The 19176-nt window shown below is 36.9% G+C and overlaps 1 protein-coding gene across 1 annotated transcript in view; it reads left to right on the top strand.

Annotated features, from left to right (window-relative positions):
* The window catches only part of LOC114655896 (solute carrier organic anion transporter family member 1C1-like), a 97406-nt gene that overhangs the window by 24006 nt on the left and 54224 nt on the right, over positions 1 to 19176 (top strand). Inside the window, 6 exon segments of the mRNA XM_028807195.2 lie at positions 1076 to 1217; positions 1791 to 1923; positions 8539 to 8666; positions 10224 to 10370; positions 10821 to 10919; positions 15693 to 15923. Of these exon segments, the coding sequence (XP_028663028.2) occupies positions 1076 to 1217; positions 1791 to 1923; positions 8539 to 8666; positions 10224 to 10370; positions 10821 to 10919; positions 15693 to 15923 (880 nt within the window).

Raw genomic sequence — 19176 nt, forward strand, 5'->3', positions numbered from 1 at the left:
TCTTTTGAACTGCTCACACAGGTCAGCATCAGTAATATATGTTAAAGGTCACATATACCGTTTCTGAAAACTGTCAAGTACACATTTTTTCTTTTTAAAATATAAAAAGGACAGTTATCTGTAAACTGAAAATTTACATTCCACAACATTCATCTTCCCAGCCTTAAGACTTGTGCGAAAAAGAAGAAGAAATTGCATTTATTTTGTGAAATTGCATTTTCCACTCATGGTTACTGGAAAGCTCAGCCAGTTCCGACGGCAATAGCTACAAAACACAGACCTGCTCTGGACGAAATGCACACACTTACCATTGTAGTATCTGTCAATCAGCCTTACTGCACATTTTTAGATTATAAGCAAAAGTTCTGAGAAGAAACCCAGGGAATACATGCACACATCAAATCTTATCAAATCAGTGCATGACTGCATAGTTATCAACTGCTTCACAGTTTTGCCCCAGTAAATTGACTTAAATATGGTGAAATGAAATATATTTCAGATAAATTATTTTATTCAGCTTTTTCCACTCATGCATTTTTGTAGGAGAATAAACAAGAGAAGTACAAGTGCTTATAACATTGGCAAGGACAGCATCATTAAACATATTTTTAATATGAGCAATAAAGAAAGAATCTTGCCTCAGGTCTGTCTCTGAGTCTGTTTTTATAGACTTCGCATTACATTTTTGACCAGTTTTTAATAGTACCTGTTTTATATTAAATGGTAGAAAGTTTTATCTTGTTTATAATATAATGTTCTGATCATAAATGAAGGGAAACATAAGGTTTTTTTTTTGTAACTTTATTTAAGGATCTTGCATATGATATGCTTTACATAAAGACAGTTTGCAACTTATCAGTCTAAAGTTTAATTTAAAAGCTGTCAGATTAGAAAGAGTTTGCTACTTTTTCATATTTGGTGTAATATTATTTAAAAAAAACAAAAATATTTAAATATTAATCCATATTTTGATTACAAAGATGTTTTAATTGCCATTTTCAAGGTCATTTATGATATGAAGTCATATAATTGCTCATACTTTGTGAGTCATTTTTATTAACTTTTATCTTTCCAGATGTTTATAATGGCTCTGTCCTTTGCCTACTTTGCAAAAGCACTGTCTGGGAGTTACATGAAAAGCTCTCTAACTCAAATAGAAAGACGTTTTGACCTCTCCAGCTTCAAAGTTGGCCTGGTTGATGGAGGTTTTGAAATTGGTAAAATATTTCACTACTTGTGAATCCCTTACAACTTTAAAACAATATGCCAGTACAGAATGATAGCAGATGAGTTCAGATAAGTTACAATATTGACATAGTAAACTGTTCTCCACCCAACATTTTATGAAATATGAAGGTTATTAAATTTCATTTTTAAAGATTTATCTAGCTACTGTATACATAGTAGAGCTTAAATTTTCATAGTGCAACACAAGATGGCATTAATCATGGTCCCATTGTAATAATATCTATATCACATAACTATTTGGTAACTTGCTTAAAGTAAATAGGGCATAGACTTCCTGACCTTGATGACATGGCATTTTGTTGAAGGTTAACATTATTACTACTAGTAGTAGTACTGATATTAGTAGAAATATTAGTAATAACAGTAGTATTACTACAATTGTCCATTTGCAATAACACCTAACAGGTGTTAGGATCATTTTGGGATTCTTTGTGACCCCTAATGAGATAAGCAGCTTACCAACTTTAATGGACATTTCACTAACATTGCAAAGAGTAATACTGTTTTTACAGTCTGTAGTAAACACATTTCTGCCTTTGCAGGTAACTTGTTACTTATCATCACTGTCAGTCACTTTGGAGCCCGAATGCATCGACCCAGATTAATTGGAATCGGCTGTCTCCTTATGGCAATAGGCTCATTTTTGACTGGAGTGCCACATTTTTTTATGGGACGGTATGTATAATAAAAAAATAGGAAATGTTTATATGTTATATGATTATATTTTTCAATATGGTACCAGTGGGAGATGAAGACTATCCTTGCTGCAGTGGGTATAAGGAAGTAACAAATCTTATCATAGAACGCCAACATACATTGAGTTAATTTACACTGTGAAATGAATGAAAGGTTGAAACAGAAAACGCCCTAACAAACAGGGAAAAGATGCAAACACCACACAAACCACACAGCAACTTGCAAACAAACCTGGAACCATGCAATATGTGGCAACAGCACATCATATAGTCTCACTATGCTGTTCCGCTCACATTCAGATCAGTTTAAAATGTTCTAAATGTAGCACATTAACAAGTGTTAAACTTTTGGTGTGTGTGTTAGTCTAGTTACCTTGTTGATTGTTGAGTAAAAGCTGACAATATTATATTGTCTGCCTTTTAGTAGGTTATACCAAAATGACTTTGTTAAAGCTTTAAAGCTTTACCTTATTTAGACTGTAAAATAATATTATAATCCCTAGAGAGAAAGAGAGAAAATAGGAAAAATAGAGAATTCTAAACATTTTGCTAGTTGTTCTCATTGCCAGATTCAATGCTTCACCTTCTGTGTCCTGTTAAAATGCAGCTAAGAAATGTTGAAAGCTTAGCTAAATGGAAGTTATATGTTCAGGTTATGTCCAGATTGCTTTACTCAGATTTAGGCTGAGGAACACTATGTGAAGAATCACCCTGTACATCAAAATTTACAGATTATTAGTTTACCACAATGAGCTGTTGGTTTGTCACCAGTGATAAATATACCCAATCTTCTCTAATAATTGGTTTCACCATATTATCTGAGCTTGGCAGGATTCATTTACAGCATCCAGCATTACAATACTGGTAATCAAAAGGATCTCCTTTACTGGATTTTTGTAAATGCTTTGCTAAAGAATGTACATTATTTAAGGATAATATGTCCAGCTATCTTGAAAAAGAACCCATACTACATCTCAAATCATTTTGCTCAACTCCCTGTCACACTGAACAGTACAGATAATCAGGTTGATACATCATCGTAGGCCAAAATATTTTCTCATGATAGAAGAGTAGCTGTTTAATGTGCTGATGTTGTAATTTTTTACTAAAATAAGATGATGCAGATGTTCTATCAGACAGTTGTGGCGAGCGCCCTCTTCTACGCAGTGGTGTGCTGGGGAGGCAGCATTAAGAGGAAAGACGCCTCACGTCTGGACAAACTGGTGAGGAAGGCAAGCTCTATTGAGCTGGACAGTTTAACATCTGTGGCAGAGCAAAGGGCGCTCAGCAGGCTCCTATCAATTATGGAGAATCCACTGCATCCACTTAATAGTATCATCTCCAGACAGAAGAGCAGCTTCAGCGACAGACTGCTGTCACTGTCCTGCTCCACTGACAGATTGAGGAGATCGTTTCTCCCCCAAACTATGCGACTCTTTAATTCCACCCAGATGGGTAAACGTTAACATTCAACATTATACAAAGTTATTGTCTGTTTTTCTGTTTTTCACCTGCATTATTATCATTCTTTAATTTAATATTATTTATTGTATCAGTATGCTGCTGCTGAAGAATGTGAATTTCCCATTGGGATTAATAAAGTATCTATCTATCTATCTATCTATCTATCTATCTATCTATCTATCTATCTATCTATCTATCTATCTATCTATCTATCTAAAAGGTGAAGAGCTTTCATCTTTTTCATTATTATGAATAATGTTTTGCAGTGCCTTATGCCATGTTTGTTTATTTTTGGACTTTTAATTTGTATTTTATATTGTTAGTTTATTGTCATTTCTTTCATAACATCATATTAGTGTCACTTTTGTGTCAATTATGCCAACATTATTTTGTGATATATCTTTATGGTCACAAACATCTTGTTGCTATCAATGACATTATTGTCTCTCCCCCTTTTAAAATGGCAATGTAAGTACAAGAGACAGCAAAGTTTGGAATTAAAAATCAAATAAACTAAATCTTTATTTATGCATCTGCTTGAATGGGGAAACGGTCTTTAAGTAGCCAGCAATGTTGATTTGTTTTACTCAACTTTTATTTTTGTGTTGCATTTTGTTTTTTTTGTCCAAAAAAATTCATCTAGATTTTTTTTGTCATTTCATTTTTCCTTCTCTAGTTATGAGCTTTCCCAACCTGCTCATTATAGACTTGGCCAAAATGCTAAAAAAATAATAAAAGTACTGGAGAGATTATGCATTTAGCTGGTGTATTATAAAGAGAATTATTTTTAATCTTTATTAGAGGATGGGTTTTCAAACTCTGTCTTGGAAACCCACTGTGGCTGCAGGTTTTTGTTCCAGCCAGATTCATAATCAGTGACAACAACTGATAACACTGATCTCATTTAATTAGCTGTTTTTTTATCTCGTCTTCTCTTATTCTACATTCAGAATAAGAGATAATATAGATTTAAATACTTGATATAGATTTAAATGCTTGAGTCTGTTTTTTATTATATTGTTCCATTTCACTGTGCAGTTTGCTCCCTTCTTTGTATCTTAATAATGATAATTAAAAACTAGCAGAGCAGACACCCATTCAAACAACACTGAATCGTTAAAGGCTGCAACTACTTTAGCATCAGACCCACTAATTAGTAAATAATAGATTAATTAAACAATTAGAACACTGGAAAAGTAGAATGAAAATCAAGATAAAATATTGTTAAAAAGAAAAGAAATACATTTTTCCTGTAGGAGCCATTTTCCTTGTTCTATAAGATGCATGAATATTTCTTAGATGACAATGCATAAATAACGGGAGGTTCCTATAACCCCCGTAAATAGAATCGTAGTGGTATATTCTTACCATTTCTAACAACTTGGAGTAAACATTATTCTTCAGTTAGCTAGTGATAGCCTTGCCTTGTATAAGGTGTAGAGGCCTACGGTTTTTAACCGTGATCACACATCACCATGCCTGGGCACTTGCCTATGTGCCAACCGGCTTACGAGCCTTTTGAGTGTGTGAAGCAAATATGCACTTAACATCACTTAATTCATGTGTTGTGCCGTACGTAAAGCGTACAGAAGAAGAAGCTAAGAACCTTTAAGTAGAGAAAAAGAAATTAACCTTTAAGTAGAGAAGAAGAAACGTGACCGCACGTAACAATGCTCGATGGCCTACGGGCTCTTTGAATGTGAGAAATAACAAGTAAAGAAAACTTGTTTACTTAAGTACCACACCGTACGCAAAGGCGTACAGAAGAAGAAATTAAGAACCTTTAAGTATAGAAATAACTAAAGTCTTTCAAGAAAAGCTAAGTTTAAAGAAGATACATTTTTCCTTTTTTTTGCCTTTTATTCTACGGGTGTAACTATTTTTTTCTTTTATTCTTATGTGGACTATTTGCTTTTACCTTTCACTAAATACCTTTAAAACGAACTTTTGGACTCTGAGAATTCTTTTGACACGCGTCTTACCCGTGCCGGATGACACCTTATATATTTCAGCAGCTACAATTCCCATATATCTGCTTACTACATTTTAATAAAAAATTAGTTTTCTAATTTCTATATCGTTCCCAAAACACAGAATCTGGGACATAACAGTCCACTTAATTAGCCCTGGAGTCTGGTTGGAACAAAAACCTGCTGCCACAGTGGGTGCACAGGACCGAGTTTGAAAAACTTTGTATTAGAGTGTTATTTATACTGGGCGGCACGGTGGCACAGTGGGTAGCGCTGCTGCCTCGCAGTTGGGAGATCTGGGGACCTGGGTTCGATTCCCGGGCCCTCCCTGCGTGGAGTTTGCATGTTGTCTGCGTGGGTTTCTTCCGGGCGCTCTGGTTTCCTCCCACAGTCCAAAGACATGCAGGTTAGGTGGATTGGCGATTCTAAATTGACCCTAGTGTGTGCTGTTTGTGTGTGTCCTGCGGTGGGTTGGCACCCTGCCCAGGATTGTTTCCTGCCTTGTGCCCTGTGTTGGCTGGGATTGGCTCCGGCAGACCCCCGTGACCCTGTGTTCGGATTCAGCGGGTTGGAAAATGGATGGATGGATGTTATTTATACTCTTGTATTTTTATTTGTTGAGTTTTCAATATAGTAATTGGCATTCTTTTCCAAATTCCTGTTGCAATAGTAAACAGTAAATACATAAGTCCCAAACATATTTTGGATGTTGTAAAAATGTTTAATACACTGTAGTCTTCCATAAATGTTTTGGACTTAGAATTTTATTGACACAAAGATTTGTTTATCCATCCATCCATTATCCAACCCGTTGAATCCGAACACAGGGTCACGGGGGTCTGCTGGAGCCAATCCCAGCCAACACAGGGCAGGAACCAATCCCGGGCAGGGTGCCAACCCACCGCAGGACACACACAAACACCAAGCACACACTAGGGCCAATTTAGAATCGCCAATCCACCTAACCTGCATGTCTTTGGACTGTGGGAGGAAACCGAAGCGCCCGGAGGAAACCCACGCAGACACGGGGAGAACATGTACAGGGAGGACCCGGGAAGCGAACCCAGGTCCCCAGGTCTCCCAACTGTGAGGCAGCAGCGCTACCCACTGCGCCACCGTGCCACCAGATTTGTTTATGCTAATTATATTTTTATTTGCATACCCATTAAATATTTTTTGTTTCCTCATCTATGTTTTTCTATTTAGGATATTTTTTTTAGTGGGAACTGACTGATGTATTCAGCTATAATTGTCTGAACTCACATATAGTGTATCTACAGTTATGAGATGAATTTCAGTAACCCTTTTCAATTCCCTGGATTTTTTGCATACACAGCTGCAAAACATTTGATCTGGTGTTGCTCTAAGACATTAAAATTGATAAAGGAAGGTTTATTAGTACACACTTAACTGTAAAAATGTCATGCCTGTATACTTAACAACTCTTCTCTGAGGTCCTTTGAAATCATTTTTGGTTGAGCTGGATATCTGTTTTGAAGTGTTCCCTTTATCCTTTAATGTAGAATAAAGTATCTCAAAACCACATCTGAATATTATTTCATCAATTAGAATACTGGACTCTAATTGCCCTGCTTCCAATTAGCCTTATTCCTAGAGGTGCACATACTTCTACTATCGTATATATGAGAGGATATGCTAAAGTACAGTTTTATGAGCGTTGTTTGTTTAAACACACTGTGTTTATCTATTATTATGTTTTAAGTGATGATCTTATCACATTTTAAAAGCTATTCCTGCATTACTGTAGTATTCTGGGCTTCTCTTAAAAAAAGAACTGTGTGATGTTATATTGGTTTCCAGAGTTAATTAAATAATAGAAATATGTCACTCCAGTTTTTGTCTAATGTATAATGCGTAAATAAATAACAAGGGTAGACTGATTGTGAAGTTGGCACAAAAATTATTGGTACACATATGTCCTTCTTTTTGGGACTTGTATAATACAAGGCAAATTTATTATTCAGCCATTCTTCACAGTCACTTTCCTAAGGCCTTAATTCCCACAAACAATATAAGGACTTTTACCACTTGTATCACTAGATTCAAGGATTGATTTTGCAGGTCATAAGGTTACTTAACATCCATTTGTACTGACAACTTGATGAGCTTTTCTTATAAACATCTCCTAATGTTGCTTTAATTATAAGATATGTTCACTGTCTGCGTTTGTATTTATTGCCATGTTATATAATTGTCACAGCTACTAGTAGTATGACAGATAAGCCAGATAACTTCTGTTCCTATTTATTGTTAAAACAGTTTAAAAAATTCATAGGCTAGATATAAGCAAGATCAAACTTAAACTTTGTTTATGGGTTAATTGATTTAAAATTGGCTCAATGTAAGGGAAAGTGTCCTCTGACACTCGTTGTAGACTTGGTTTCTGTCTTTGTCCCAGTATTGGCGGGATAAGGTCTTTGCCTACTTCAACCTTCTCTTGGGTTAAGTGAGTTTTAAGGTAGATGGATGTATTTTTGACCTGCACTTAAATGCTCTTGATAGTGACATGTGTGTGGCTAGCAATTTACATCTGTTTTAGCTTTGAAAAATAATTTGATGAACTTTACATCAATTAAATCTCTGATATTAATGATGTTGAAGTCTCAGGCACCTTCCCATGAAGCATCACTTTTTAAGACTCTAGTGATCGATTTGCAATTCAGAAAATTCAATTTACTTCAGGTGGCACTTTTGAAAACTTAATTTGTTTTGTAATTTCTTAATATTATGTGTGGTATTCAGCTCCTTCTTTAAAGTGACATTATTATCTAGTGATCAATTTGCAATTCAGAAAATTCAATTTACTTCAGGTGGCACTTTTGAAAACTTAATTTGTTTTGTAATTTCTTAATATTATGTGTGGTATTCAGCTCCTTCTTTAAAGTGACATTATTTTTTTCTTAGTAATTTACCTTTTATTACTGTCCATCTCAAGTAAGGGATAAGAATATCTAGGGGATGAAATTTGGCAGTTGGTATGAGGATGGAAAGGATTTTAATATGTAACTGTTAAATTGGTAGTGTTTTTTGGAAATGTGTATAAATTAAATATATGTAAAATCTGCTATTTATTCTGCTATTGAAGAAAAAAATTATTATGAAAAGTATTCAGTGCTTACAGTAGAGTAATGTTTTTGCAGGTATAATTATGAAACATCAGTAAAGACAATGGAGAACATTACTAATGGCATCTTGCCATGTTTAGCAGTTCAAAATCAAACTACGATTGATCACACCTCTACAAAATCAACTTACAGTGCAAATTCAGGTACTGTAAAATACCGCAGCATAACCTCGCGTCATTCAAAGTTAAGAATTTTTTCTATCACTCTGTTTGTGTGAAGTTTGCTTGTTCTCACTGAGTCTGGGTTGGTTTTACACCAGGTAGTCTGCTTTTCATCCAGAATCCCAGAGATATGCATTTTTTAATTTAAATGGTTAATCTAAACTGAATTCTGTGTGAGTTGGAGTGGGGCTGCCTTAGGCTGTTTTTTGCCTTTCTTTTAGTACTACTTGTACAGGTTTCAGCTCTTATAACCTCAAATGGATATATGAGTAAATATATTATATAGCAGCAGTTACTTAAAACCAAAATTCATTCAGATCAGTTTTTTCAACACTTTTTAAAAAGCTTCAAAATATACAATATGTTAAGTGCAAAGTATAAAGCTAAAGAAAATGTATGTAAGTAAGAAAAAAAAAACAATGACATAATAATACAAATTTCTACTTATTTTAAAAAATAAAATCCGGCTAATGTAAGTAATGTAATGTAATGTAAGTGTAATGTAAGTTGTCATTGGTAGAGAAGAAAACAAAAACTTCAGTTTATAGGTATCATGGAAAAAATAAATCTCTGGATGTCCCACACTTGTGTATAATAGGCAAGGTGTTTGTGCTGCTAAGCTAGGCCAACTGGGAGGCCTCCTCTTTCTTGGACATATTACAGTTTAATGCATCCATCCGTTATCCAACCCTCTATATCCTAACTACAGGGTCACGGGGGTCTGCTGGAGCCAATCCCAACCAACACAGGGCGCAAGGCAGGAAACAAACCCCGGGCAGGGCGCCAGCTCACTGCAGAGTTTAATACACAATATAGTAAAATCTACAACTGTGCAAATTGACTGCAGCAAGATGTGATGGTCTGATGTTGGATAAGACCCAATCACTCTGATTTCTCATTCCATAGTTAGGGACAGTAGTATGGTCAACATAGCAGTGGTACCAAGATACAATAGGCTACTTAAAAGAGAAATATGGCAAAAGAGAGTTATTAACAGTTGCTAATGATTGCAGGTGCTTATGTTTAACAAAATGACAAATAAATTCAGTTGCCACAAATGTGAGCAGACACATCAAAAGTGGTAATAATGGAGTGATAGTAGCAAGTCCTCTTCCTTATGTTCATTCACTAAATATCCTGTTTTGTTCTTGAAATATATTAATGTAATTTGCATTATAAGCCAGTTTGTGAGGTTTCTTGCACTGCACAGTATCCTGTGCTAGTGGTCTCCATGTTCCAACTGGCTAATGAGCTCAGAAACAGATAGTTACTTAACAGAACATTCAAACTAGTAATATTGCCTTTTTTGTTTAAATGCCTGTTTAAAGTATACCTGTAAGAGTGAGTTAAAATGCCCAAATAATTACTAGTTGCATCTGGGTTTAATCAGCTAAATCTAAAATCTTTTTTTAAGAACTGGTGACAGAGAGCTTTTGACGAGCACACACACACATACTGTTTAAACTAGAATCAGTGAAGATCAGTGCATTATGAATTTTACTTTTAAATAAAGTTTTTTCATGTTATGTTTTTTTTCAGACTGTGACAGACATTCTTCATCAAATATGTGGGTATATGTGTTTTTAGGGAATGTTCTTCGTGGAATTGGAGAAACACCTGTAGTGCCTTTAGGCATTTCATACATTGATGATTTTGCAAAAGCAGAAAATTCTGCATTCTACATAAGTAAGACGTTTTAAAATCTCCTACTGTGTCAAACTTTTTGTTTTGATTTACACAAACTGTTTTACAGTGTGTATATATATATATATATATATATATATATATATATATATATATATATATATATATATATATATATATATATATAAAATAGAATGTCTGTTTGTCTGTATGTTCCCTATATAATTCTATACCCTTTGACCGATCTGGACCAAATTTGCATAATAGCTCTCTAGGACCAGTTTTCAATAAAATGATCATTGGTTGACATTTTGACTTATCTTTTTAATCTATTTTAAATATATTTATTGCATTATATGAAATATATTATAATGCTAACATTCAGTACACTCTAGCGATTTAAAAGGAATGTTTTAATCACTGTGCATTAATTAATGATTTTATTTATTTTGACATTTTAAATAATTAGGATTCTCTGACCATTTGTTTTAGGCTGTCTGCACACCATCACTCTTCTTGGCCCAATGTGTGGATTTCTGCTTGGATCACTATGTGCTAAACTATATGTAGACATTGGGTTTGTGAATGCAGGTAACACAAGAAAATAAAGGACAACTGTTATTTTTAACTGTTGTTTTTTTTCCATAGAGTTCTATAACATGCTGATCATTTTAGTTATTTATGTAATATAAACACAGTGCAAACCTTAAACAAGCTATGTTAAACCTTCAGTACAGGAGCGTAGCATTACACAGAATTATAGTCCTCAAACATACTAACAAAAATTAGCTCTTAATAATTTAGAACCTAAGATATTTCCTTAAAACTTTCCCTAAAAACTGTCAAAATATATCATAAAACAAAAGGATATAACAATGTTCACTAAAATCAATTAAAGGAAAGAAAGACAAGTATATATTTAAATGGAAAATGACTGTGGGATTATACTGTAACCAAAGAAGAGAAATAAAATGAAAAAGACCTCGCTAACACAAACACACTCTAGCAGTTAGCAGCACTAACAACTGCACCATTTTACAAGGATCATTTTAACTGTCTTGTCCCTCTTTCTTGGTCTTGTTGGAACTGCAATGGGAGCACACATCCTTATTATGTTCATAGTGGTAAAATCTTTCTTCACTAACTGTAAGGAATGATTTCAAATAAATATATGTCTCCGTGCTTGCGAATACAGTAGTCTATTTCTGTAGTGTTAGCTATGTTAAGTCGGTTAGCTATGACAAAGGTAGTGACATTTATTTGCTTCTACTTTAATATATAAATAGTATACATAACTTTTTGTGTCTTTGTGAAAGGCAATCACAGGACCCACTCACACATGCACCAATACTTGTATATATCCAGTTTAGAGCTGGCAACTAAGTTATTGAGTTCTACAGTAGTATCCCACACAGATATGGGGTAATGTAAACTTCTTCAGACAACAGGCGCTGAATTTGAGACCATTATGCTGGCACCTTGACCAGCTATGCTACTGTGTGGCCTAAAACTAAAAAGTTTCTTCTTCAGTTTGAGTGAAGTAAGACATGAAACAAAGCATCTATAAACTGGTGCCTTGCTATGTGTCAATATGCAATGTGTGTGCCCTGAAATTTCTTTCCACCCCATTCAGTCTCCTCCTTTGTTGCAAATATAATAGGAATGGATTTCTTCTCATTTCAGTAAATGGGAAGAAATGCATTCAAAGAGGAATGAATAAACATTTTTCCGAGACAAATCTTATGGATTTAATGTACAAGGTATTGAAGTGACAAGTTTAGTTTTGGGAACCTGAATTCATTTAGTCTGTGACTGCATGTTTTTTTTTTTCCTCCAGTACTTCAGTTTTCTTTTACTCACTTTAAGATATGTATATTACATTACATTACATTAATTGACTGTTATAGATCGACCATTTGAACCCCTGCATGCTCATAGTTGGTGCCTTCATGACTGCCAATGAATCTCATGCAGACAGCATAATACAATCCTTAAAGCGCTGGCAGTTTGAGTTTATATTTCTCTCAATGTATGTATACTTAATGTAATATGTATTAAACAAGAATAATTATATTTCATGCAATACTCTTCAACGCATAAAAGCCCATGAAATGTTTCATTTTATTATCCTCATATCCTTGTTTTGACCTTAAAAGTATTCAATTCATCCATTTTCTAACATGGTTATTCAATTAGAATGGTACAAATATCCATCTAACCATCCATCTTTCCATTGATTATTCAACCCCTTTATGCAGTTCTAGGAGCAACTGCCTTTCCTGGCAGCATAGGTTGTAAAGCTACTGAATATAGGTAAATCATGCTAAATATCTTCTAAAGTACACAACACCTGCAAGAAGGCATGCATTAATAAAGTGGATGTTTCAGCTTGTTAGTGTGAATAATTATCCATTATCGAAAATTCTTTCTAAATGCAGTTTTGCATAGTGGTTAAGGCTTTGGATTTCAAACTGTGAGGCTGTGGGAATCAAATTCTGCTACTGACACTGTGTGACCATGAGCATGTCACTTTATCTGTTTTCACTTCAATAAAAAAAACCAAAAGAAATGTAATGAATTTGTATCTCAAATGTTGTAAGTTGCTTTGGATAAAGGCGTCAACCAAATAAACACCTGTAAAAAAAAATTGTGGATATAATTAAAGATAGGCAAATTAAGTTTTGGGGCTTCATCCAAGAGTACACTGTTTAATGAGAGAAACAGCAAAAAAAATAGTTTAAAGCACAGAGCAGAGCACAGATACCACTTTTTGCTTTATTAAAGGATAGATAGTTGGTGCCCTCTTGTGGGAATATTAAGAATTATAAGAACAAGCTGTCTTCCCCAGGCTTTTCTAGTCAAATGACCAGAATTAGAATCACTTTATTGCTAGCATGTGAAACATATCAGAATTGACTTTGGTTAGGTGCAAAACATGGGATACAAGACATAACAAACTCAAGACAACACCATTTCAACCCAACATTAACCTGACACTGTGCAAACCACTATACAAATACAACAATTTCTTGAATAGAACATTTACAAACTTCAACAGTTAACTCAAATAGATAGAAAAACTATACAAAATAATTTAGATGTCAGATAGTACAAGTTGAGCAAGTATGAAGCATTTACGAATAGACAAACAGCACGGTTACTAGGTATATATTACAAAAATGTTGGGAGACAACAGCCAATAAATTTCACAGCTGAACAAATCAGCTGCTGCAACTGAGTCTTAGAAATGGAGGAGTCAGAAAGAAACCAAATGGTGATGGAAGAGATCACCATATTCTCATTGATGGCTAAGTAAAAATGTAACAGTATACACCTTGATATTCCAAGCTTCTTAAGTTGGCAAAGGAAGAACAATCTCTGCCTGGCTTTCTTGATGATGGAGGTGATGTGCTTGTCCCATTTTCATCTATTAATGAAAGTAGTCCCCAGGAATTTAAATGACTGAACTGCAGACACAGACTGGTCATTCATTTCCAAAGGTGGACAGTCAGTGGTTTGTAGATAGAAATCAATCTTCATTTCAATTGTCTTAAATGCATTGAGCTCCAAGTTGTTATAAGAACACCTTCTACAAGACGGCCCTCCTTTCTTTGATAGAAAGACACATCAGAAGTTGGAAATGGGACCCACTATGGTTGTGTCATCTGCAAACATTAGGATTTTTGAAGATTTGTCCATGGATCTACAGTCATTTATTTAAAGTGAAAACAGGAGAGGAGGGGAGCCTATGCTAATTGACATTGGATCTGACATATAAGGGCCTAGTCTCACATACTACTTCCTACCTGTCAAGAATCTCATAATCCACTGGCAGACACCATAGGGTACACCCATTCGGATTAGTTTACTCTGAAGCAACTCCGGTATTGAAATGGTATTGAAGGCTGAGCAGAAACACAAACGGGACCCTCACATACTGTGTTAGGCAAGTCCAGGTGCTGAAGAATATAGTGGAGGCATAAAGTAATTGCATCCTCCACTGAACAGTTTGCCCTATATGTGAACTGAAGTGGATTAAGTAGAGGATCAGTGATGGACTTCAGGTAGTAAAGCATAAGACGTTTGATTACTTTAATAACCACTTAGGTTAAAACAACTGGTCTATAGTCATTAGGTTCAGAGATTTTATCCTTCTTGGGAACTGGAGCAGTCCAGAACTTTGCCCAGCTGTATGGAGACAGGTGTAATCTGGTCTGCATAATGTCTAAGAATACCAGGTGATACTCTGTCAGGGCCTGCTGCTTTCCTAATATTCTGTTTCTTCAAAAGTGTTCTGTTTCTTGAAAAGGGTGGAGCAGAGAGGAGTGACTGGGAGGAAATAAGGTTGAAGAAAGTGAATTGACTTCAGTGAATGGGGGATTGTGACACTGAAATGGTTGTGAGAGGGAGAGACGGGGGTCCTTTCATATAGAAGGCAGAGGGTCAGAGTCCAAACAAGGGATCATGTCATTGTCAATAAAACTCATTTAGCTGATTAGCTAAAATGGTTGAGGGTAAGGCTTGAAAGCATTGCTGCCTGTTTTTTTAGAAAACTTCATTTGCTGGCTGTTACTGCTAAAATCTTTCTCCAGCTGATCTTTATATACTCTATATATTAAAAAAAACTTGAAAGACCCAGCTTTATACTCAAATTTTTCTGTTACACAAGAGAAAACAAGAAGAAAATTCTTCTTTGTAAAAATATCTTTATCTTTTTCTAGTCTTGATTAGAAATCTGTTCCAGAGTAAAATGGCTATTCTAAACTGTGCACTGTTGTGTGTTACATTTGCTATATTGAAGACAAAATAAGAATAATGGAGCCTTAGGGGAATTTATTTTTCATGAATTCCTCAAAAAATGGAAGTAATCAGTGCTATAATGCTGTGTTTCAGAACCCTAAAATATTCACATTTAATAATATTCAAAATGAGAAGGGTATTTTCCACAACTTCATAGCATTCTGTGGAGTCTGACTTCAAGCTAGGTAAATATTCTGTACAGTTACAGAGTTATTCTTGTGTTTTATAAGTCTTGTGTTCAACCTATCTTGTTTGGACAGTGATAAAACATAGTTAATGGTAAAAAAAGATAAGCAAATTGGATGGTTGCTTTAGGACGCTGAGTAGATACAGTGTTAGATGAACCAAAAACTGAATTTCTGTACAAAAACATTTCAGTTGTGACCTTCTCAAAACATCTGTCAGAAAAAATTAAAACATAGAATAATAGAACTGTTAATTCATTTAGGAATCTTTTTATTTTATTTTAGAGATGTACTATAATATGATGCCTAAAATCTAATCTACTTATCATATTTTAACATACAAACTAAAACATTTCCAAAAATCTCCTTTATTTTACAGACAGTGTAACCATTACACCTAAGGATGCACGCTGGGTTGGAGCTTGGTGGCTGGGATTTCTTGTTTCTTCTGTGGTGATGCTACTTTCCAGCATTGCATTCTGGTTTTTTCCAAAGTCTCTTCCTAAGCAAGGAGAAGAAAATAAAATAAAAAACTCACATGAATTATTCAAGGAGAACTCCTCGGTGCCTTCAAATATTCCAGCTGAAAAGCTGTCTGGAATAGTGAAAGGTAGGTAAAGGTAGCAGATTTACATAAGACACTCAAGAGTATTTCCACATCAAAACACTGCTTCACTTTCTGGAAGACAAGCAGTCATATTACTAGCTGTGAGAATGCATTAAATTATAAATAGTTATAATGAATATTTGTTTGAATACAGAATTCATAAATAACGGGTTAAACGCAATCAAGAAAGTTAATGCTTTTTATGTATCAGTGTCAACAGAAACAAAAAACTGAATAGGGTAGGCTAAATATTTAGAAGATAGTACTTTAAAATATAAAGGCATAATCTTCATATGTATTGTTATTCTTCTTTACATTTTCGGTTTTAAACCTTCATCTCCTTCCAACTATGGAGGAATATTTTAGACAAAATTAAATTTTTAGTTAGCCAATAAAAGGTGTCATTTTGCTTGGCTTTTCTCTACATTCATAAATGGCTAACACGGTACAACACCCTAGTACTACAGACAAAATTAAATAAATAAATATATTTTGAAATGTAAGAATGAATAATTACAAAATTATTTGTGAGCATGAATATTTAAATGTATTATGAAATATGTTTTTAGTTACTTGTTTCTTGTGAATTATCAGTAAAGTAGTTGTAAGTCTGTCAGCATCAAGTGACACATTTATAACAGACATCTGACAATGAATTCAGAGCTTCTTGAATTAAATCAGTCACCTCATGCAGTGATTTTGAGAATTTTTTTTCCCAAGGCAAGCAAAGCCCATGCTCTAAGTTCTGACTTTGTGTATTGCTATGAGAAGAGTGCAAGAAAAGTTGCCCTCCAAAGATTCATTAATTTAAAAAACCCTCTAAACTTTAACAGGCAAAAATTACAGTTTTCATTGCAAGACCTATTTCATTATGTATGAGGTGTCACTGAAAACATTGTGAGAGATTAAGGCCTCCGTGACCCCTTGAACCCTCTGAGCAGACGTCAGACACCATATAAAAGTCCAAATATAACTTTTATTTAGACTTATATGTGCACCAAGCACCCTATACACTACAACACTCATATAACAAATCAATAATCAATACAATAACCACCACTCCCAGACATGTTGCCACCCTACCTCCCAGCTCAGCTCGGCGTACTGGGCTTTCCCGTAGTCCTTTATACTCCCTGACCTGGAAGGGGTTCCTGGCACAACCCACAAGTCCGTATTCCTTCCGGGTCAGGGTAAACAGTCCTTTTCTTTAACCCGGAAGTACATCGTTTCCTCCTGTCCTGGGATTATGACGTACTTCCGGATCATAGGGGCATATAAGAGTCCCCGGGTTTCCCTACAGCAACTCCTGGTGGTCCCCAAGGCATCCAGCAGGGCTGCGCATAAAAACTACATAGTCCATGAGTCCCTGCTGGAACTCGGGGCATGTCCATGCTGCAGGGAAAGCTCCACCTGGCGGCCTGGGGGTATTGGCCGGAATGCCAAGCCGGCCACATATCACAGTACCCTTCCCCTAGCGAAAAACCACGATTTTGAGAGGCCAGCCCCGCGAGGGACGTTTTCCTCCAAGAGGATCCGTATGCCGGTCCATGGCATGGTTGTGTAGCCTCCCCGGAGAACCTTGGGGGAACATCATAACGAGAATCCCTCTGATCCCCTGTCCTCCGAGGACAACATCGCCATAGGTGTCCCAGCCGACGACAGTTATAGCACACCCGCCGTCCTCCTGGTCGCCTTCCTCTGTGAGATTGGAACCGCCATGGAACGTCCGGCTCCTTATCCGCCCTTTTCTCCGCCAAGGAGGGTGTTATGGCCGCCTCGTTGCTCTCTGCCCTTTTCTCTATCTTGTCAGGAGACCCGTGTACCAGCTTGTGGATCTCCTGCTTATTCTGGGGCTTGTGCACAGCGTGAGGCTCTCTATGGAGAAGAGAGAGCCTCTTTGCTGTTTGCACGCCCGTTGTCCTATACAATATAGGAGGCGGCGTCATTGGTAACCCCTCGCCCCGGGTAACAGCACTTTTCAGCCGCCCCGGTTTGATTGACACCTCTTCCGCCCCTCCATTAACCAGCGACAACTCCCTCTCCACGCGGGACGGGGTCTCGAGGTCCGTATCGCTCCGGTAAGCCATCTCGTACCGCTGTCCCGGTTCGATCGGACCTTCACCCGTCCACTCCGTCACCATGCCATTCTCTACTGTCGGATTCACAGTGCTTTGGCAACCGCTACTTATTAAACGCGGTGCCGGCTCACACTGCGTCCCCTTATTATATACGATACGGGCAGGACTCACCTGTATTCCCGCATCAATCACCGGAGGAGCTTCTCCCCCTAGTCGCCGTAGGAATCCCTGCAGTCCCTTTAGTGGCGCCTCGGCTGTAGCTCCCAGCTCTTCTACGCATTCTTTTAATTCCTGTAAAAAACAACTCACGGATCCGAGCAACTTCTCGAGATTCCGTATGTCCAAAATATTATTCATTTCGACCGGAGGTAAGTTCGGTTCCGAGTTTGACTCACCTGCCGACCGGGAGCCAATGAGCACGTCCATTCCAGTCACGTGCTCTGCTGGGCTTCGCGGAGGCTTCTGGTCATTGGAGTCTTGCAGTTCAGATGGCCTGGGCGCTGCTACCGGCCAAGAGCCAATAGGCACGTCCGTTGTCGGCACGTGCTCAGTGTCCCGCAAAGACTCTTGGGAGTTGGAGTCAAAAGAGGATCGGGTAGCCTCCAGCGGCCGACTGCGGTCTGCTTTTTCAAATTTATCTGCAGCCCGTTCAGTCACGTCCCTCTCCTCCTTTCCTTTTTTTAATTTCGGCGCTGCTTCGCTCGCCACCCCCTTCCCTTTCAGGGAGCTTTGATCCATTGGGGAAACAACGACCTCACCTATGGACTGGAGTTGACCTTCTCCTTCCCACAATCCATCACGCGAGGTCACGTGTTCAGGATCCGCGAATGGGCTTGTGACGTGACTACTCCCTGCCTGTCCTGCCTTTTGAGTATCGCGGCCATCTTGCCAAGGTATCCAATGCACCATCTGCTTTCTGGAAGCATGTCTCTGTAAAATATGAAAAAAACATCCCCGAAACTTCAGGCGTTTTCCCTGCACATACCTTCACACTTGGCAGCTGGGTTCCTAACCCTTTTTGGGATTCCGACACGACCGATGGCCGATAGCGTTCTTGCTGCTGGGCCACTCGAGCTTGCTCCGCTTGTATTATTGCTCGATCTTCTTCACTCCCAGTCAGGTAAGTCCAGGTCATTTCGGCTTCCGTCATGTTTTTCACCCAGTCGGGATTGCCCTTC

This window comes from Erpetoichthys calabaricus, chromosome 1 (assembly GCF_900747795.2).
Source record: "Erpetoichthys calabaricus chromosome 1, fErpCal1.3, whole genome shotgun sequence".
Taxonomy (NCBI): Eukaryota; Metazoa; Chordata; class Cladistia; order Polypteriformes; family Polypteridae; genus Erpetoichthys; species Erpetoichthys calabaricus.